Genomic DNA, 22,592 nt, shown 5'->3' on the forward strand with positions numbered 1-22,592 from the left:
TCCTGCTGTAACCCCTTATGCCTGAGATTTGCTAAAATTCAAGTGTGCATAGTCTTTCAAGAAACAGTAGAGAGGCCTGTTGAGGACCACCTACTTTAGTGCTCATTTATTTCCTCCCCTCCTGCGCTGTGGAAACATCTGCTTTCTCCTTTAAACTAATCGGAGTTTACTGTTGCAAACTAACAGGGCCACACTGGTTAGTTTGTGGTGCGTTCAAACTAGAAAGCAGATGCTTCCCACTTATGTGCTGGAGGAGAGGGAAGTGGTCGAGCAGGCTCATTCATTTAACACAACCATGGTTTGGCTGCTGTGCTTTAGTCTGGTCATTATGCTAAACCAGGCTTCCTCGGCCCTCCAGATATTTTTGGCCTACAACTCCCATGATCCCTAGCTAGCAGGACAAGTGGTCAGGGATGGTGGGAACTGTAGTCTGAAAACATCTGGAGGTGCCGAGGTTGAGGAAGCCTGTTCTAAACTTTTAGCATTATGGCAATCTGAGGCACAGTATATTACAGGCATAGGCAAACTCGGCCCTCCATATATTTTGGGACTACAACTCCTATAATCCCTAGCTAATAGGACCACTGGGGTCAGGGATGATGGGAGTTGTAGTCCCAAAACATCTGGAGGGCCGAGTTTGCCCATGCCTGGTATATTACTATCATGATCGTTACTATTCTTGCCCATCCTTCATCATAAGGTTCCTGGGTGAGTTGTAGCATAAAATAAAACATAAAAACAACCCATCCCATAATAATACAGTCATACCTTCGGGTTGTGCGTTTTCGGGTTCCGCACCGAACCCGGAAGTAACGGAATGGGTTACTTCCGGGTTTCGGCGCTCACGCACGCGCAGAAGCGCCAAATCGCAACCCGCTTGTGCGCAGATGCGGCACTGTGGGTTGCGAACGCTGTGGGTTGTGAATGTGCCTCCCGCACGGATCACGTTCCCCACCCAAGCATCCACTAACAACAAATGCCCACATTTGGGTCAGATTCACAAGCTCTAAACCACTGGTGGAAGATTCTCTCTGGTATATCCCATTCACCTACCATAATGTGATATTTGAGAGATTTGTGCGTTACATCGTGAAAAACCTTTTATAGAGTCCATTGAACAAAAAAATACAGAAAAGCTTATTTATAGTAGAAGAATATGCATATGAAAGTACTGCCAACGTTTCTGAGTATTCTACCATTTTGTCATCCTTTAAAAAATATATTGATGTGGGTTTTGTGCACCATCCTGCCTTAGTAGAATTGTTCATGGGCCTCTTTGTTGGGAAGTTCTATTGGCATCAGTTGATCCTGGCGTCGGCCCCTCCAGCATTGAGTACTTGTTGCATACTTCCTGGAAGAAAAGGGGGTGGGATCAAAGCAATATATTTTTACTATAAGAATTTCTATCCCTTACAGGCAACATTGGCAGTTGTGCTTTTGGAGCTAATTGGGTTGTGGTTGTCATGGGTCTTTGTCATCTTAGAGCAGTGTGGTTTAGATTTATTTTTTAAGTTTCAACATTAAATGCAATTTAGTCAACTTCACACTTGTCACCAGATATGGTCTGACAACCATCACGTGACTGACAACTGCTTGTTAAAAGATGAAATGCAAAGCTTCTTTTGAACTGTATAAATCATGCAAATAGTACAAACCTGCATTTTCTTTGCATACATAACATCAATTTATATGCATTGTTCCAAATTATAATTTTTATAGACTTTGGATTTCTTCTAGTTTTTGCAAAGAACACACTGATGAAGAGACAGATGCCATTTACAAAGTGCAGGTGAAAATATTTTTAAAGGCAATTTCTCAAACTCCTGTTCCAAACAGGGAATTTATACAAATAATAGTATTTTTAAAAGAAAATTGTAAAAGAAACAAGGCTGCAAGAGTGTTTTTCATTGCTAATCCCCCCCAGCTATAAAGTTACTATGGATATATTACCTGGCTGACCTTACAAGTGAGTTAGGAATAAAAAAATAGTATATATCAGCTGAAGTGTGAATTCTATTAAAACAATGCACTGATTCAAAAAGATCTTCAAAGGCCATGGCCGTAATCAGGATTTTTGGCAGGAGGGGCAGAACCTCAGTTTACTATACATTTTTATTGATTTTTATTGATTTGTGGGGGGGGGCAGCTGTCCCTCCCTGCCCACTCCCTTGGCTATGTAACAATATCTTAACCTGGCTTTGTTAAAGCTCACAAAATTGGTATCAGTGCAGCCTCCCTGTGCAGGATTTCTTAATAATGAAGCCACAGTATAGACAGTTCTGATGGATGGAGAGCTTGCATATACAGGTGAAACTAAAAAAAATTAGAATATCGTGGAAAAGTCCATTTATGTAAGCAATTGTTTTCATTAGCTACTGGAGTTTAATATATGAGATAGACTCATGACATGCAAAGCGAGATATGTCAAGCCTTTGTTTGTTATAATTGTGATGATTATGGCATACAGCTGATGAAAACCCCAAAGTTGAAATTGTTAATTTGGGGTTCTCATCAGCTGTACGCCATAATCATCACAATTATAACAAATCAAGGCGTGATATATCTCGCTTTGCATGTCATGAGTCTATTTCACATATTAGTTTCACCTTTTAAGTTGAATTACTGAAAGAAATGAACCTTTCCACGATATTCTAATTTTCCGAGTTTCACCTGTAGGTTCTGAGCCCACGCAGAAAACAAACAACTGGGAATGGTGCCAGTGAGCTCTGGGTCCCCTTCAGCTGCTGCCAAGTGTGACGCATTACATGCCCGCTAGATGGCAGCTTTTACTTCCAAGAGCATTTGTAACCTCACGCGGAGGGATGTGCCATTTTTCACACTGCAGTTTACTAGAATTCTGTTAGAAACACGGTGACATCCATACTTACTGTTTTGCCAGTTTCATAGATATCTGCTCTAGGGAACATCCTTTTGTCTCAGGGATGAAGAAAACGACAAACGCCAACGCTGCCAGGCTCATCATGGCATAAATGAAATAGACCCACGGTAAACCAATGAGATCTAATATTTTTATAATAAAAAATAAAATAAAAATATTTTAGGAACCTTGTTCTCAGTTCAGGTCAGCGGGGGGGGGGGGATCTGTGGCTTTCCAGATGTTGCTGAACATCAGCTCCAGCAAGCAAAGGCCAGAAAGGACAGAGTCCATCGGTCACTGCTCAGTCCCCTGGCTCCTCCCAAAATGTCATGCGACATGGCATGTCACACATGTGACGTCACACACACTTCAGTCGTTGGTGCAAGTTGGTGATTCTGCTTACCCCCTGTATTACAAAGGTTGCTATTTAAATAAAGTAAAGGTGCAGGAATAAATAGCAGCAGCAACAAAATCATTAAATGAGTTTCGTTTCGCAGACATGCTGTGTGCAAGAACGCGTTGTCTCTCATGCAAGGGTTGGGTCACAACAACCTTAGAGAAATGGGCCAAAGGGTGGGATTTTGAAATGCTCCTAACAGTTTTTCCTCAGAAAAATTGTCAGCTAAGAAATGTTGGTTCACTGAGCGCAGAAGCAGCCATGTTATAGTGGTGGATGAAGGAAGCAAGGGCTTAGAGGTCAGGAAGGAGCCAAACCTATTGCTTCCTTCAACATTAAGAGAACTGGGTTCACAGTTACACCCGAATGGTGAAAATGGGGTGCCATTTTGTAAAATAGTCTTCAGAGGAGAGTTGAAATATTTATCAACAGTTTGTGAGGAGATTTAAAAAGAACATTTCAGATATGACTTTTAGAAGACATCTGAAGGCAATCCTGTTTAGGGCAGCTTTTAATGTTTGATGTTTTATTGTGCTTTTAATATTATGTTGGGAGCTACCCAGAGTGGCTGGGGAAACCCAGCCAGATGTGTGGGGTATAAATAAAAAAATTATTATTATTATTATTATTATTATTATTATTATTATTATTATTAGTTAAGTATAGTCAGCTAAATCCTAACTAGAGATGGGGGGGAAACTAGATTCAGTTTGTATCAAAGGTGAATCTACCTAATTTGTGCTTTCTGAAATAATAAGCAAACCAGGAGAAACAGCCATTCTACAAAATTTGCGCTTTCTAAATGTTGCAGTGCAGTTCTCCAGACAGGTAATGTATGCATAAAATGTGCCTTTAAATGCATATGTGTGAAGATAAGATATAAAAACACATTATATTAGGGGAAATGTACTTTGCGTGTATATTGGGCAAACTTGCACAACCCCTGGTCTTACACACACGCAAAATTTGAAGCCAGCCTTATTCTTGTGATTTAAACACTCTTCTTAATGCTGCATTTTAAGTTGTGGTGACCTATTATGCTCACCCTTACCCATACCAGCCTTACCTGTTGTAGTCAAAAAGGTTGAGGAGATTAGAAGATTAACACCCCAGTTCATGCTGGAGGTTAGAGCCATCGCTCTTCCTCTGATCCCACCAGGAAATATTTCACTCAGTACCAGCCAGGACACTAAAATTAAAAATACAAACGTAACAGTGTGTGGCGTTATGTAAGGGTGCCAGAAGCAGCAAAGCCAGTGGGAGTTTTGGGTATTCCTTGATATAAGCTCCAGGACACATGATACATAATCAGGCCTACACTCCTGCTTGTCTCTCTCCAGTACTGAGCTGCTAGCTTGCTGCACCTAGTTCAGCATACTAAAGCAAAACCACCTCAAAGGTATTGGGACAGGGGGCTGCATGTGACCATGGATGGGGAAGCCTGAATAGCTCAGCTAGTTAGAGAGTGGTGCTGATAATGCCAAGGTTGCAGGTTCGATCCCCGTATGGGACAGCTGCGTATTCCTGCACTGCAAAGGGTTGGACTAGATGATCCTCATGGTCCCTTCCAACTCTACAATTCTGTGATTTTAAGTCATGGAAAGAACACATTATTTACATTCCGAGGCTCACAGGTGCTTCCAGACTGTCAGTATGTTGTGGGTGGGATACAAGTGGCAAATTATAGTTGTACAGTTACAGTGGTACCTCTGGTTATGTACTTAATTCATTCCGGAGGTCCATTCTTAACCTGAAACTGTTCTTAACCTGAGGTACTTTAGCTAATGGGGCCTCCTGCTGCTGCTGTCCTGCCACTGCTGTGCGATTTCTGTTCTCATCCTGAAGCAAAGTTCTTATCCCACGGTATTACTTCTGGGTTAGTGGAGTCTGTAACCTGAAGTGTCTGTAACCCGAGGTACCACTGTATAGCTGATTTGGTGCTCTTCCAAACTGGACTTTTTGCAGTAAGGAAAGTGACGGCAAAATGTACTGGGAAGTGTGGGATAACAGTCATTTTACCTGCTGTTGTATAACCTCATCACAAATCACTGCTCAATAAACAGCCAGAGAAATATAATCTCCATGCAGACTTTGTGTAAACAGATCAGGAGGGATGCTCAATAAACAAGTCTGATAGCAACCACAGCTTCCATTTCTAATGTCTCTAATTAAAAGGCCTCAGGTAGCTAGGAAATTTACTTAAGACATTTGTATGCTGTCTTTGACGGCAAAGCTCTCCCAAGGAAGTGGCAAAGCAGAATGAAAGCATTTTTTTTTTTTTTTTACTAATCTACCACAATCCAACTTCACAACAGAAAAACAGGAACAATTTAAAAGCCCAACACTACTGTTTTCTGAAAATGCAGTTTGAAATACAAATGTTTAAAATGTCTGGCCAAAGTGGGGATATGTACTTAGCACTGTAGAACTGTAGAGTTGAAAGGGACCCCGAGGGCCATCTAGTCCAACCCCTTGCAACACAAGAATCATTTGCCCCACATGGGGCTCAAACCCACAACCCTGAGATTAAGAGTCTCATGCTCTACCAACTGAGCTATCCCCCACCTCCCCCCTTCTCTGGGAGACCATTCCAAAGATATGCCACTGAGCAGGCCTGCTTCCTAGAACAACACATCAGATGAACCAATGGTGAACCTGTGTACAGGGCCTCTGAAGCTGATCTATAAGTGACAGCCCGGTTTGTAAGGGAGGCAGCAGTCCTTCAGATAACATAGTCCCAAAGTTTCAGTTCTTCTGTTTCAGCAACTTCTTGCATTGTTGTAAAACTGTTTTCCTTCTGCCAGGAAGCAGCAAGAACCCAAAGGGATATTTCCACTAGGGCGACACCAATACCCAGATGCCAACTTTTTAAACTGGCAGCTGAAAATCTCAAAATCTCCATCTCTCTTTTCTCAACTAAAGAATCTGAAGCACTGTATCTGGCACAGTGCTTAGCTTCCGATGCCCATTCATTGAAGAAGCTACATTTCACAATAGGATTAGACTGACCCCTGCCCTCCCACTGCCTTTTATGGACAACATTCCAATATTTGGTTGAAGTTCCTCACTGATAATGATTGATAAGTTTTAGTTTAAGGGTTAAACTGCACAGTTATCATAATAGTACTCTGACAGATTAAATATGGATGGAATGCAGGAAATAACCTCTTTGGGACGTGAGTTATGGAAGGCTTTCGCTGTGGCTGATGATATGAAAATAAAGTAGCTTAGAGTCTTTGGTCTGATGAACAAAACTTGCTCTGTTTCAGCTCTTATGTGAAACCCTCTGGCTTTCTTATTGTGGGCATCCAAGCTATATTCCAAACAGGCCTATGCAGAGAGTGCTACTGACCTTGGAGGAGAGGACTACCTCTGAAACAGGCACTGAGCCAGAGCTAAAGACTCCAGACTTCCCAGCGCCATTAACTTCACTGAGTTAAGCATGTTTGCACATAAGAGACAATACATACTGTTTTCTCCTGAGCACATATACCTGAGAAATTCATTTAAGAACTTTCCTTTTTGACCTTAACCCTTGCCACTGTAACAGGTACAGCTATGTGGCTGTGATCTAAACAGTATAGCAAAGAATTAACTTGGTTTTCTGACTTTTCTTCTCTGTCTAGCAGGTTCAATACTATTAAAGGAAAGTGGTGTGTGTGTGTGTGTGTGTGTGTGTGTTTCTTTAAAAAGTAGAGTTCAAAGTACTTGAAATGGTTTATTGGGTTACAAAGGTATGCATTGTGGAAGGGGGGGGAGAGATTAGACATACTTACAGTTTAGAAATGAATGAGGCATGGGATATGAAAGCCTCTGAAAGAAATGCATGATTAAGAAGTGCTGCAAGCTGAGGGACGATAAGTAAAAGGGATTATTCCCCAAGCAATAGGGATGGGGGAAAGAGTGCCAAATACAGGCATAGGCAAACTTGGCCCTCCAGATGTTTTGGGACTACAACTCCCATCATCCCTAGCTAACAGGACCAGTGGTCAGGGATGATGGGAGTTGTAGTCCCAAAACATCTGGAGGGCCAAGTTTGAGGATGCCTGGCCAAATACATACAGCACACTTCCAGAGGCAAAAGCAACAGATGAACTAATGAATGCAAAAAAAACCCCAAAAACCCTGCTCTGTGAAGAAGGGACTCAGAAGGTACAGCTGATGACTTAGATGATGTTAGGAAGAAGCCCAGTGTGGCTTATGCACAGTCCTGTGGAACTTCTATTTATACATGCATATGATTGGGCTGTCTGAATGATTTGATGAGTTTTCTCAGCAGAGATACAAGCCCTGAGAGAAATCTGATCCTTGGGAGAGCTGATACTCACAGGGACATATTTTCTCTGCCTTCTCACCTGAAGCAACCAACCAACAAATAAATAAATAAATATAGGATTGTCCAAACAAACCCAGCTTGTGCCTACAAGGTAATGAAAAGTAAAGCTCGGAATAGGCATATTTATTTCTTAAACTTCAGGCGTTACGCAGATGCTTGAGACGACAATCCTATACACAGAAGGGGCTTGACCGATTTGCTCCTCTGCTGTGCTTGTACCATGCTGGCCCTTTCCCCTCTCTCTCCCAGTAAGCAAGAGCAACTCACCTGCCAGGAAGCTAGCAGAGTGGGCTTGCCCACACTTCCACTTGCCCTGTGCCTAGGAAGTCTTGGTCTGAGAGGTTTTCTGCTTGTTCCATGCTTTCTTGCCACAGGTCTGAGCTGTTTCCCATTTCCCCTGCCATCCACCACCCCCCCGAAAATCCTGCTCTCTACCACTGAACTGGACCTCAGTCTGCTCTAAACCCAATTGATATTTGCTCCAATTCAGCAGTAAAGAGTGGGTTTTCCCAGGGGAATGTGGCATGGCAAGAAGACATGTGGATGAGCCCATCTCCCATCTGGAAGCCACTCCTGCCCATAAACACTGTGGTCTCTTCTTAATTATTAGTCAAAACAACTTACAATAAATAAATTGAAAAACACTTACTTGGTCCAAGTCCTATGGAGAAAGCAGCAATGTAAACAAGCAAGCAGGCCAGAGAGAACCATTTCAGAGCTGATTGAACTTCCATTGCTTCTGTTGCTACCTGAGACTCTGTGCGGCTTGTGTTGGGGGCTCTGTCTCCCATTGACACGGTCTTGTTCCACCTTTCCATATTAGAAATGTCAGCCTTCCGTTGTGAAACTGTGCTAGATGAAGCCAGGCTAGCAAATTGCTCCTCAAGAGTTTCATTTGTGGAGGTCAATTGTCCCACTCCTTGGAATGTGGCATCTTCCCAGGACTGGTTTCTACAGACGGCAGTGGCATTCACATGTATATTAAGCGTGATCAATCCCATGGTGAACAATGACACGGACATGAGGGATGAGCCAATAATGAGAAACGTCTTGCTTCCTATTTGGTCGACGAAAAGGGTGGCTGGGATTGTACTGACCACTTTGACCACTCCAACGCCGGTAGAGGCCAAACTAGCTGCCTGATTGCTCTGAAACCCAACTGCCTTCAAAACAGTGGAGGCATAAAACAAGATGTTAGGCTGTCCTGTTGTTTGTACAAAAAACACTAGAGTGATTCCTATCAGCATCCGAGTCCTCATATTGTCTTTTGAATGGAACAGATCCCAAAAACGGTACTGGTGCTCATCTTTCAAGGAGGATTTGATCATAGCAAGTTCTTTGGTGGTGTCTGTGGTTGCCCTGAGTTTTCCAAGCACTTGGCTGGCAGCTTCGTCAAAGCCTTTCATAACGAGAAAACGAGGACTTGGCAGAAGGAAATACAAGGCAATGGCCTGTAGAATCCCCAATGGAATGACCAGGCCAAACATGTACTTCCAGCCATGGGAAACACTGGCAAAGGCGTAATTTGAAACATAGGCAAAAAGTATGCCCACTACAATCATGAGTTCATTCAAAGACACAAGCAAGCCTCTTCTGTGCTGCGGGGCAATCTCTGCGATATACACACAAGTTGCGGTTGAGGAGAGTGAAATGGAAACGCCTATCACAATCCGCCCTATTATGAGGAGTCCGTATGAGGCAAAGAGTATCAGCACCAGACTTCCCAGTACAAGCAACCCAGATGCCAGCATAATGGCAACTCGCCTCCCATATTTGTCGATCAGGATCCCACCAGTCAACGAAGCGAGAAAGGCACCAATGAGAAGAGCACTTACAACTATCTCCTGTTGTCGGCATGAAAGGGCTAGGATGCTAGTTAGCTGAAGAAGAGCTCCAGAGATAACTCCAAATTCATAACCCATCAGAAAGCCACTGATAGCAGCAATGCCAGATGATAGAAGAGTGAGCATTCCGAATCCTGGAAATGAAGGTTATAGAAATCTTCAGTTTTAGTTTAGCATTTTCAGAAAGTACGTATATCTTTGCCCAAGATTCTTAAGCCAACAAAGATGAAATCTCCATCCAAGATGATAAAAAAACAACAACAACAACCCAGGTCTTTGTTTCTGATACTTCCAGTTATTAGAATTGTATAGTTAGTTTACTAGTAATAACTACTTAAGATTCATATTTTAAAAAGAGAGTGTGCCCATAAATACTCCCATGCTTGCTTTTGTAGTTACTCCCCATGTTCTGAGCCCAACTGATCAGGTAATCCTTGACTTGTTTAAATATGCACTCATACTGTAATTTCAAGATCAAATCGGCCAGCTCGTTTTCTCAATGGTTTTTTAATTACTTCTTTTATGGTTTTGTTTTTGTACTTTGCACACATGTGTTTTAATTTTTATTGTGAGCCAGGCTTGAGGCCAAACTGAAGAAGGCAAGATATAAATGCTTAAATAATAAATAAATAAAATTAAAATTGCATTGTGGGCCATAGCATGGCCCATTTAGATCTACATTCAGTTTCCAGTCAGGTGGCTCTGAAAAATCATGGATCTCATGCTGTTTCTTCCTAAAAGCCAGGTTTAGTTCAGTTATCATGATTAATAGTTCTGAATCATGTGCCTAAATCCTGTTGGTTGCCATGGTCATGACTTGGGCTAGATAATTCCACAGGTTAATTAAACAGCACTCCCTCTGTTTGCAACATTCAGGCTGTGAGTGCCATAACTAACACAGCCAAAAAGGCACCAGACACATACAATAAGAAGACTATTGAGAGACTTAGGGGGGAACCCAAGGTTTGCAGAAGTGTATATCTTTATATATAAAGCTTCAGAAAAAATCCTCTGGGGAGCAGGGTGTTGCTGTGAGAATTGAGCATGCTCTGGTCATGGAATGTAGGCTGACTAATGGGGGGTGGGGGTGGAGATGCTGGGGCAATTGCCTCAGGTGCATTTTCCGGGGAGAGATGCTCATATCACCCTCTTTGAGCCAGCCCTGCACCACTTTGCGAGGTTGGGATCAGATCAAATCTTAGCCTCGCAAAGCGGCTCGAGGAGGGTGGCATGAGAAGGATGCTGTGCGCCCTTTGATCGCAGCTTCACCCCCCCCCAAAGGGGCTTGGGCCATAGCGCACATGGTTGTTGCGTCCTTCTCATGTCTCCCTGCCCAGATCCCAGCCTCACAAAGTGGGACCTCCCTGCGGACACATTGTGGCCTATCAGGTGTACAACAGTGCATTGTGGCCTGACAACCTCCTTACACCTTGTTTTGGCAATCTCAGACAGGCAACAAGAAGAGATTTACTGAATATCTGGTGGGCTGTTTCCCGTGGCAGGTGGGCTGCATTTGGATCGGTGGGTCAGAAGTTGTGAAAGGGAAAGGGGGGGCAGCGCCAAGCACAAGAAAGCAGAAAAAATAAAAGAAAGAGGCAGAGCCTCAAAGTGGTAGTGAAAAGGAGAGGGGAAGAGAAAGCAAATAAACAGTAACCTTTTAATTTATTAGATTTATAGACCACCCTTCGTTATAAGGGCAGTTCACAAAATAAAATGCAGGACTGGATAAAAATAAGTAAAACTAAAAAGCAAAACCAAACACCAAATAACTTATTCTTATAATATACACATAATCACTAATTGTAACGAAACAACCAATTTTTAAAAACAAGTAAAGGACTTACCTTAATGCAACAAACCCTAAACCTCTACTAACCATCACACAAAACATCACACCTGAGCTTTTCAATGGAACATTAAAACTCTCAAGATTCCTCCTTACAAAACCACAGTGTTATAATTAAAATGCATCTCGATGCATAAAGCCCTACAAGAATTATAACTGATAAGCAGGAGCCGCAACAGACTGGGAGCATTGCTGTTCCATGTTCAAGGGAGTCAGCAAGCCGTGTTTTTGTTCTACTTTATTCCACCCACAATGGATTTGTTCAGAGTAATATAGGTTTCCTTCAGGTAAAGGGCTGTAGCTCAGCCAGAGAGCACATGTTTTTCATGCAGTAGATCCCAAATCAGATACCTTGCATTTCCAGGTAGGAAACAGGAACAGACCCATGTCTGAAATCCTGGTGTCACTGCCAGTCAACATAGACAATACTGAACTTGATGCACCAACTGTCTGACTCGGTGAAAGGCAGCACCCAATGTTCTTACTGCATAAAATATTTTACAGGTTGACTGCCCTCCAGCCATTTTCCTATTAGCAATTGTGTGCATTGTAAAGAGACTTTTAAGTGAGTGCACTTTATAAATCCACAGCTAATTTTGTTTTAAAACTACTTTCTGTATGTATTAGAAACACACACAAGGGTGAGCAGGCACCGAAAAAGTTTAACACTTAAAATCCACTTTCAGTTGTCAAATGAAAAGGCCCCAAGATCAGTGGATTAAAGTATAATCTTTTCCTTATTCACAGCACCAGTGCATTCTGTGTGAGTGTATTTACCCCGTGTAGCTGTTTTGTGTTACTTTTGGAACTCGACAGCTTGGAAGTCAGAAAAAGACCAAGAATGAACAACATGCGGGATAAACAAACTGAAGCAACACTGACACTGAGGTTCTTTAAAAAAAATAAAAATAAAAATAAAATCTAGAAATAGATATACTGCTCTTGGTGTGCTTAGAAACCAAAGCCAAAATCACTGATGAAACATGGAAGGGAAGCATATTCTATAAAGTCTAGAGCAGGGTTTCCCAAACTTGGGTCTGTAGCTGTTGGACTACAGTTCCCATCTTCCCTGACCACTGGTCATGCTAGCTAGGGATGATGGGAGCTGTAGTCCAAAAACAGCTGGAGACCTAAGTTTGGGAAATGTTGGCCTCTAGACTTGTTTTCACAGCACAGCACAACCAGCCAACAGCCATCATAGGCAACAGTGGTGCTCCAATGATTAATGTGACTGAGCTGCGAAATCAGGGTATACAAATTTATAAAGAAACAAATAAAAATAGCAAGCAGCAGCCCCATAAGAAAAGCAGGAAGCCAAAAGGCATTTCAAAGTCCCAACTAGCCACCATCTCTTAAGTCCACCTCAGTGATGCTGAGAAACTAAATGAGATCACTGGGATTCTGTGTGTTTAGTTCCCTGAAAGCAGAGATATAAATGTGATGAATGCCTAACATATTATAAAACTGTTAGTTCAAAAACAGCTCTTCCTTGTACATCAATAATTAGAAAGCCGACTAAAGGATTAATTTAGAAAGAAAGAAAGAAAGAAAGAAAGAAAGAAAGAAAGAAAGAAAAGATTGTCCCTTTGGCTCTTGTATTTGTTGTTGCTGGGACTTTAGTCACATTCTATCACCATCTATTGCCCTACAGGCACAATTGTCACTGAGACTATGTGGCTGTACCTGTTTGAGCAGGAAGCTTGTGCAAGCTGCATGTGCCGCATTCCTCTCCTATATTCTGACATTGCTGGCTGAGGTCCTCTGTGTCCTGCGCAGGTACCATGGCTGTAGGAAAACAGCTCCCCAACTTGGTTACTTCTCAGCGATGATGAGGGGCTCTACGGCAAGAGGGTTTTACCCTTGCTGTCAAATCTGGTGCCTCTGGCTCTTCTGTCCATGGCAACTTGGGACAGGAGCAAAGTGAAATCTAAAAGTTACCGAAGGATCTGGGAGCAACTTTTTCTTTCTCTTCCAGCAGGTTTTGCCCTTTTTGGTGACACAGGCTGTTGCTATTTTGGGTGAGCCTATCATGAGCAAGTGGGAGGGCTTTCGCTCAGAGGTATTGTTTTTGCCTTTGAACAAATAGCTGGAGACCTTAGGGGGTTGCGCAGAGAGCTCAACAGGAGTTTCAGAGGTTTTGCTTACAGCTTTCCACTCCTCCAAGCTGCGTATTCCCCCTTCTCCTTTTCTTTTTTCAAATCTGTGAAAAAGGAAAAAAAGAAAGAGTTAAAAGTGACTGCAGTGTCAGCAAGAAGTGGTGCACTGAGCAAGCATACAACAGATGGTATTCATTACTGTGCCATTATGAGCAATTAAGAAATAAAGCAAGAAAAATGAACACTTTCAGCGTATGAATTGGGTTTTAATAACAATAACAATAACAATCATCATCACCTGTGCCACAATAAAGAGAAAACAGAACCGCCGCCTGAGAGAGGAAAATAGGTATACTTACAGACTGGAGAAGCACAAAAGCTTCAAAAAATAAATAAATGTCTGTGCCTGCCACAAAAAGATGGCCAAGTCGTAGCCAGGCAAGCTGTTATGTATTGGGTTTAACACGTGTTATGATTCTAACCAATCGTAGAAGCGTAGGTGGACGAAAGTTCTAATGGCAAGCACTGTCAACTGTCAACTGCCAACTGGCACTTCTTGCTGGGGCTTTCAGAGTGTGTTCTTGTTAAATATGGGAGTGAGCTGTTGAATAAACGAAGTTGCATTGGGCTTCTGACTTTTCCTGAATATTTAATATTGCCGACGATGATGGGATCCATGAGCTCCCGCTAGCCACCAGAGGCCTGAGACTGCAACACAGCACAGCCGCCTGCCGCCTCACAGTAATCGCAACAACACCGCCACGCTGGACTCAGCAAGAAGCCCCGGAAACAAGACCGCGCCTGCCACATCTTCGCAACCACCCATAATCACACAAGCAGCTACTTCAGGTCTGAGGATGGCCACCAGTCATAGTCAGCCGCCACCAGACTTCGATATGAGCAATCCTTCAGAATGGCCGCAGTGGCTCCGCCGAATAAGGAGCTACGTCCAACTACGAGGCTTCACTAGGGAGGCAGACAAGGTGGATGTGCTATTGACGGTGCTGGGAAGTTCTGCCATCACTCTACTGGAAGGTCTGATGGCACCCAGGGACATAGAGGCCTGCACTTTTGATGAGCTGACACAGGCTATGACAAGACATCTCACGCCTCAGCCAACTAAGAACCACCGCCGCTACGACTTGGCGCACAGAGTGCAACAAGCGCAAGAGTCAGCAAGTGAATACATCACCGCGCTCCGGGCGATTGCGATGTATTGGCAATTCACTGGCATCAAGGAACGACTTCTCAAAAGGTTCATCACTGGCGTGCGAGACAGCCGTCTCCGGCTCAAGCTGCAGGCAAAAGATGACATCACAATGATGGAAGCAATAAATATGGCCACAGCCTTTGAGAAGGATAACGCCCACGAGGCAGCCTACAGCCCACATGCCGAAAGGAGAACTCACCGCATACAGCAACACCAGTCATCTTCCGTAGATTCCCACAATGAGGATGTCCACCGAGAATCCATTGTAAATGGTGCGAGTGAGAAACAAATGTTTGGCGTTAGAGAAAGAACACTGCTACCGGGAAAGCAACAAGAAGAGGCAATATTAAACTTAACCAAGACGCTTGGTATTTCAACACTTCAAAACAAAACTGGAAAAAGACGCACATCAAAAACCGAGTTGCTTCATTTCCTTGGAACTAAAAGGAATAACATGCAGCCAGCTCCCCCCCGCCGCCGCCACCCCCGCCGCCACCACCGCAGAACAACTCAAGATCAGCGCATATCTGTTCACCGGTATTACAGGACTAAAGTCTCTCTGACCATGTGTTGACTGACAGAGTGTGAAAGAAGGAGGCTTGAGCAACTGATCCCCAGATAGTGAAGCAATAAAGATATAAGAGCCTGGGCCAAAGATGGCACATTTTCGCAAGATTGGCAAGAACTCTGCATCCACTTGGAACATCCCAAAGTATCTGATGCAACAACTCTGTTCCTTCCTCATCCTTAGTTTGCTGAACTAGAATGTGGCATTCTTATGCCCCCCCCAAAAAAAGTGTCTCCCTATTTCCTTGAGGTTGGGCTTTATGCAAAACATTATGCGTAACACCACACACAGAAATTCATTTCCTACCCCTCCTATACTGGGGGTGCTGCAATATACATGTCCTCTCTCCGCACTCATCCGCCAATCATAATGATGAGCATTCTGCTATCCAGTATAAAATAGCACCATCTCTTTTGCATTGAAAGAAACGGGGATATATGCTTTTCTACCAGCCCGATTGCAAATACACCAAAAACAACATCAAACAACAGTAATGGGTTACTAGAGGTCTATTCTCACAACCATTCAAGAAAATTTCACTTGTGCGGAAAGTTGAGCAGGTCCTGTGCATGCCTGTCATCTGCTGAATATTAATTATGGTATGCTATTACCACTACCTTCAATCTGAGTTAGCAATGACCAAGTTCAGAATGTGGCACTGCATGTACACAATGCTAGCTAGGGACAGGTCAAAGCAGCTAGGAATCAACAAGGGTTAGGAGTTCCCCAAAGTTGCACTTGAACACAGTAGATTCTGATTCCAGCAGCTATCCAGCATCAGCTGCTGAAGTGAATGTGGGATTTGATAGCAGCACTCTCCTGGTAAAATTAAGCAGTGGATGAGGAAAATAATGGAATTACCAGTCAAGTCAATAGGCCCCAAAATAAATCAGGAGCGGCTGTTGAAGAATAATTTAATTCTGCTTCTTTATGGTCTCATTTTTTAGGGCTTCTCAAAGTCTGACTCAAATGAATTTTCACAGCTATGAGCATGTGTTCTTTGTATAAATTGGGGACAAGTCACATTGAATGGATTTTTATCTACTATGCTGCAACTGGAACTGCTCATTTGTCTTAAAATTGATGAATTCATGCTCACCAAAAGAAAAGAATTGTGTTTGTGACCTTATTACTAGTATTGCACAGAACTCTGTAACTCTGTAGCTCAGAGGAAGCCATTCATGCCATGTTGGGTGAAAAGCTGAGACATCAATATTATTCATGCGCAGTTGTCGATCTACTGTAGGAAGGAACTGGAAAGGGCTCTGGCTGTAGTGAATGCATACAAACAAAGAGAGGAAGCACAGGCAAGTCCACGCTGTTCAGTAAAGAAAATCCTTTGGAGAGAATGTATCATAAACCCAGAATGCACACTGTACGTGTACTCAGTCAACAAAAGGCAGGTCGCATCGCTTCAGATTTTTTCTCTGTGGGAGGGAATTGTAAGTACAATTAGCTGTGTTCAGAATTTAACAAACATATGACCTTATGAGCAATGCACTCCCCACAGAGCAAAATGTCTTGTTAACAAACATTAGTACGGTCCAATATCCCAGAAATGACGTCTGTAGAGCAGCAGGCTACTTACATCATCTCTACAAGTTAAAGTTACTGCAGAAAATCCACTGCTTTTATTCTGGTATTTTGAGAGGAAACCTGTCTCTTTAAACACGGACATAAATATGTCTAGAAGCCTGAACCCAATTAGGAAGTTTAAAGAAGTGCAGGCATGCATTAGCCGCACTTCAGGTTTTGCTGAAGAAACTGCTGGTACACAACACTAGTGTCTCTACAATCATAAGGTGCGGAGTTGACTTTAGCAAATTAAGCGTACACCTTTGAGCTTTGAATGTAACAGTCCAGAAGGGTAGCTGTGCACTGAAAACAGCAAAGATGCAGACCATTCAAATACATTAAACCTATCAGCACCAGCCTGCAAAGAAGATGCATGCCTGAGACAATTTTTATTGATGCCTAGTGATTGAGTTAGATAATTAATATAAGGTACCCAAGCTTTGGGGAGATTTCCTTTTTCTCTTCTTGTGTAGCCGTGGGCTCTCTGCTTCCTCAAATCTGTGTTCATAAACATCTAACACGTTCTCTGTCCACAGATGAAGGACTCTCTTGCCCATGATAGCTCACACAACAATGGATTTATTGGTCTTCAAAATGCCACGGGACTATTTGCTATTTCACATATGCCTGCTTAAGGCATTTGTGAATATGTCTCATAAACCCTGAGGTTGTTACGGCAATAAAACAGGCTTTGTAATGCAAATCTCTCCCCTTCTTCATAACTATATATGGTACCAAATTGACAAGCAGCAGAACAGCACCAACTGGCTCCCGCAGCCACCTACAAGGAAGAGGCGGGGCCCTGCAGTCATCCTGCCATTGGCCACCAACACAACCTTCATGGGTACTTCGCTTTTGGATTTAGCCACACGGTTGCAGCTTCCGTCTGAAATTGAAGTGTAAAAATAAACAAAACAGCAACTTATTTATCACCTCATGCTAATCAGCCATGCAAATTATGCCTCTGTACTCCAACAGGATTGTAACAGATCCCAGGTGCTAAAGGACTGGCTAAGCTGGACACCTGCAGCATCTAGGTTTGTTTTCTTTCCCTCCCTCCCCAATTTCTTTTCCTTTTGTGCCATGTGTTTTACCTTGTAAGCCTAAGGCAGGGACTGTTATCAATTATATAGAATCATGGAGTTGAAAGGACCCCAAGGGCCATCTAGTTCAACCCCCTGCAATGCAGAAGTCTCAACTAGAGCATCCATAACAGATGGCCATCCAGCTTCTGCTTAAAAACCTCCCAGGAAGGAGAGTCCACCACCTTCCAAGGGAGTCGGTTCCGCTGTTGAACAGCTCTTACTGTCAGAAAGTTCTTCCTGATGTTTAAGTCAGAATCTCCTTTCTTGTAACTTGAACGCATTGGTTTGAGTCCTCCTACCCTCCAGAGCAGGAGAAAACAAGCTTGTTCCCTCTTCCATGTGACAGCCCTTAAGATGCTTTGTGAGATGCTCTGCGAGCCTTTTGTCAGCTGAAGAGTGGGATAAATATGCTTTCCATAAATAAATATAAATATATTTGGCAGAACTCTGAAATACAAATTGACCTGGTAGTTCTGTATTTCGATGCCAGACATGTGAAGATTGGCTTCTGTGGTTACAAAGTGAATTACTCTGTGCATGCATGCTGGGTGCTCAATTCCACTCAGCCTGATAAAATACCATCAATACCATTTCTGGTCCTGACAATGACTTCTAAAACAAATTTCCTACTAAAATTAGGGAGCTAGTAATAATTAATAATAATAATTTATTATTTATACCCTGCCCATCTGGCTGGGTTTCCCCAGCCACTCTGGGCGGCTTTCAACTGAATATGAAAAACAATACAGCATCAAGCATTAAAAACTTCCCTAAACAGGGCCACCTTCAGTTGTCTTTTAAAAGTAAAATAGCTGCTTATTGCCTTGACATCTAATGGGAGGGTGTTCCACAGGGCAGGCGCCACTACCGAGAAGGCCCTCTGCCTGGTTCCCTGTAACCTAACTTCTTGCAGCGAGGGAACTGCCAGAAGGCCCTCGGTGCTGGACCTCAGTGTCCAGGCTGGATGATGAGGGTGGAGACGCTCCTTCAGGTATACAGGACCGAGGCCGTTTAGGGCTTTAAAGGTCAGCACCAACACTTTGAATTGTGCTCAGAAATGTACTGGGAGCCAATGAAGATCTTTCAGGACCGGTGTTATATGGTCTCGGCGGCCACTCCCAGTCATCAGTCTAGCTGCCACATTCTGGATTAATTGCAGTCTTCTTCAAAGGTAGCCCCACATAGAGCGCATTACAGTAGTCCAAGCGGGAGATAATTAGAGCATGCACCACTCTGGCAAGACAGTCTGCGGGCAGGTAGGGTCTCAGCCTGCATACCAGATGGAGCTGGTAGACAGCTGCCCAAAATGACTCCCAGGCTGCACACCTGTTCCTTCAGGGGCACAGTTACCCCATTCAGGATCAGGGAGTCCTCCATACCAGCCTGCCCCCTGTCCCCCAAGAACAGTACTTCTGTCTTGTCACAATTCAACCTCAATCTGTTAGCCGCTATCCATCCATCCTCTGGCGTGCTCTGGTCCATCCTCTGGCATGCTCTGGTCCATGGGGTCACGAAGAGTCGGACACGACTGAACGACTGAACAACAACAACAATCCTCCAACCGGAAGACCTGGATGAGCCAGGGGACCTGTGGCCTTCCAAGAGTTTGCTGGATGAGAGTTCCAACACTCCAACCCAAACATCCTCTTGAGGGACACAGGCTCACCAACCCTGTTATATCACATGTCAGGTGTCCAAAGGACTTTGTGTACATAACAGCATTTGTTCCATTCCCTTAGTCTTCCCATAGGTGGCAAATAATACCAGCATCAGCTTCAGCAGACAGGTGGTTACCACTGGCAAACAGCGTGGAGGAAAAGGGTTAGCCCTCCCCCTTATCTCAGCATTGCAGTCCTGATCGCATTCGGGGGCTCATGCAACTGTGGCTGAACTTACAAAAAAAAAAAAAAAAAGCAGGGCAACCAGTCAAAGGTTTTCTGGTGTCACATCTAGGCTGTAAACGCACTCCCATTTGCTCTGCATCCAGTGCACTCCCGCTGCTTGTTTGGGAAGCAGCATACACACAAAGTTCACCACAGCCAATAGGTATTGTGGCATTTTAAAAAATGAAGTACTGTCCCGTCCCCGTCCCCCAAAAAATAGCTTCAGTCCAAGCTGAGTTTTAAGCCAGCAATGTGTGCACAACCCTAGTTTGGTCTTGTGAGACGTTGTCAACCCCCCAAAAAAAATTTTTGGCAAGGGGTGCTAACACAGGAACATAAAGGAAAGCACAGCTTTGGTCTGCCAAAGATCCATCTAGTCTAGGATCCTGTTCTCACAGTTGCCAACTTTATACCTTTGAGAAGTCCAAAAGCAGGAACTGAGGGCAGCAGTGCTCTTCACACTTGTGATTCACAGCAACTGGTGTTCAGAGGCATACAGCCTCTGACAGTGGAGGGGAAACACAGCCATCATAGAGGAGCGGGGTGCGGGGAGGAAAAATAGCTCATTTGGTTAGAGCGTGGTGCTGATAATGCCAAGGTTGCAGGTTCAATCCCCGTATGGGACAGCTGCATATTCCTGCATTGCAGGGGGTTGGACTCTAGATGATAACCAGGGTCCCTTCCAACTCTACAGTTCTATGAAGAGTGGTACAAGGATGTGGCCACAGCTAAGTGCAGCCCTGGAGCAGGAGCTTCCACACTCCACTCCAGTCTTAGCCACTAAGTTTTACCACCTTCTTAGTGGTACAAAACGACCTGGAAACTGAAAAACATCCTTTCCCCTTTCTTTTTAACAAAAGATACAACTGCATATGCTTTTACAGCTTCCTTTAAATTTTCCAGCGGGACTGAGCTGTGGCATTAAAAACAAGCTCAGAGTTGAAGTGGCCCCACTTCTGAAAAAGCCCTGGTGAAAGATGTTTTCTCATATTTGGGCTCTGCATAATCATGGTTTCTTTTTTAAAAAAAGAATGTCAACCACAAGGGTTTTTGGAAGCCAACATTGAATGACAATCTGTCCTCTCAGTTGCCCGACACCCTCCAGCCCAGCCTTCCCTTTCCCCCTGCCCTTTGCTCGCCCAGGTGTATGAGCCTACCTGCTGTTGCCAGGCAGCAGGGCTGCAATCTCTTCTGCAGGGTTTCCTTTCTCTCCCTGACCTGAGGCTGTGAGACGGGAGGAAGGCGGAGAAGCAGGGAGACGCTGGCCGACCTTCCTTTAGCTGCCTCTTTTCAGCTGCTAGAGTGGCCCCTGCTGACAGGAGGGGAAACTGCGAGACTCTCTCCCAAGTTAAAATGAGGCCTGCGGGAGAAATGCGGTATAAGGGAATGGCTCAGGTGTTTGGCCTCCATTAGAACGTACCAAAAATGCAATTTGCAAATAAGACAAACACAAGCTTGTGTCAAGGGAGAAACGTGCTAAGAGGAAGGCATGCTTGGCAAATCCACACTGTGATCAACTCCCGCCCGGAAACCAATGTCCCCACTGTGGAAGGATGTGTGGATCCAGAATTGGCCTCCACAGTCACTTACAGACTCATTGTTAAAACCGTGTTTATGGAAGACAATCTTACTCGGCTAGGAGTGATCGCCAAAGAAGAAGACATTAAAAGCACATCACTTCCCTCAAAGAAGCCCGGGAACTGTAGTTTACCCCCATTACACAGCTGCAGTTCCCAGGATCCTTTGGAGGAAGTCACATGCTTTAAATGTACAGTATGGTATGTATGCAGTAATAATAATAATAATAATAATAATAATAATAATAATAATAATATGCCAGGACTAGCTATCTCCTAGGTCCTGATCTGACATCATCCATAGGCTTTTGGGTCAGGAATCTGAGACCTTCGTTCCAACATAGGATTTTTCCTCTGTCTCTGTGTTTCTGATTTTAGGGTCCTTTAGACATGATATAGGAATTTGCCACCTGAGTTTCCTGGACTGGAACCCTGCTTCTCCCTCCAAGCGAGTTTGCAACCATGAGAACAATATAACAAGGTCTATCCTGCAAGACGGCAGAAAATCCCAAATAACCGTAGTGCCTCATCCGATAAAGAAAGAAGCAACTGCGTGTGCTATGTAACAAATGAAAACTTTATTCTGGGTGTCAAAACATTGTATGTAGTTACGAAACGTTTTCTGAAGGTCTCGGAATGTTTCAAGTTGTATGTGTTACTTTATGCTTGTTACTTTGTGTTCAACGAATATCTAAATGGAAATTGCAACCTTTCTCTGTAATTGTCACTTCCTTATGTAAACTATGTTTCTTGGGAGGATGAAGGCCTACTCTGTATCCGATCACTCATGGACTATCTGCTGCAACTGTGAAATCTTGAAACTCTATGGTTAAATATCAGTCACCAGTCATCCTTTCTTCCATGCACTTGGGAAAAGAAAGGGTCAGCACTCAATGTGTTCACTCGGTCACCAGATTATACTTACCTTTTGACATGCCCAGAGGGAACAATCTCCCTGCACTCCAGCTAACGCCACCACCCATCCGCAAAGGCCCAGGTAACCCATGACATACCTTTCTTACATGTACATGATGTAGGCTTGGCACAAAGGTGGTAGGCATGGGAAATGTAAGACCGCCACCAAAGGATATAAAAGCATGGCCTATCTTTTGTTCTGGGTTCTCTCACCTGCCTATCACAGACACAGGAGGGGAGGGGGAACGCTGTTGCAACAGTACAGTGGTACCTCAGGTTAAGAACTTAATTCGTTCCCGAGGTCTGTTCTTAACCTGAAACTGTTCTTAACCTGAGGTACCACTTTAGCTAATGGGGCCTCCCGCTGCCGCTGTGCCACTGC

The 22,592-nt window shown here is 43.7% G+C and overlaps 1 protein-coding gene across 1 annotated transcript; it reads right to left on the bottom strand.

Annotated features, from left to right (window-relative positions):
* Positions 1-1,126: 1,126 nt before the first annotated feature.
* On the bottom strand, positions 1,127-20,958 carry SLC2A12 (solute carrier family 2 member 12). Its single transcript, XM_033143823.1, has 6 exons — positions 20,876-20,958; positions 12,985-13,501; positions 8,261-9,589; positions 4,342-4,464; positions 2,889-3,021; positions 1,127-1,351 (listed from the first exon to the last, which is right to left on the bottom strand). Exons 2-6 carry the CDS (start codon positions 13,082-13,084, stop codon positions 1,252-1,254), a joined length of 1,785 nt encoding a protein of 594 aa, XP_032999714.1. The 5' UTR covers positions 13,085-13,501; positions 20,876-20,958; the 3' UTR covers positions 1,127-1,251.
* Positions 20,959-22,592: the final 1,634 nt, after the last annotated feature.

The sequence above is a fragment of the Lacerta agilis genome, chromosome 3, assembly GCF_009819535.1.
Source record: "Lacerta agilis isolate rLacAgi1 chromosome 3, rLacAgi1.pri, whole genome shotgun sequence".
NCBI lineage: Eukaryota > Metazoa > Chordata > Lepidosauria > Squamata > Lacertidae > Lacerta > Lacerta agilis.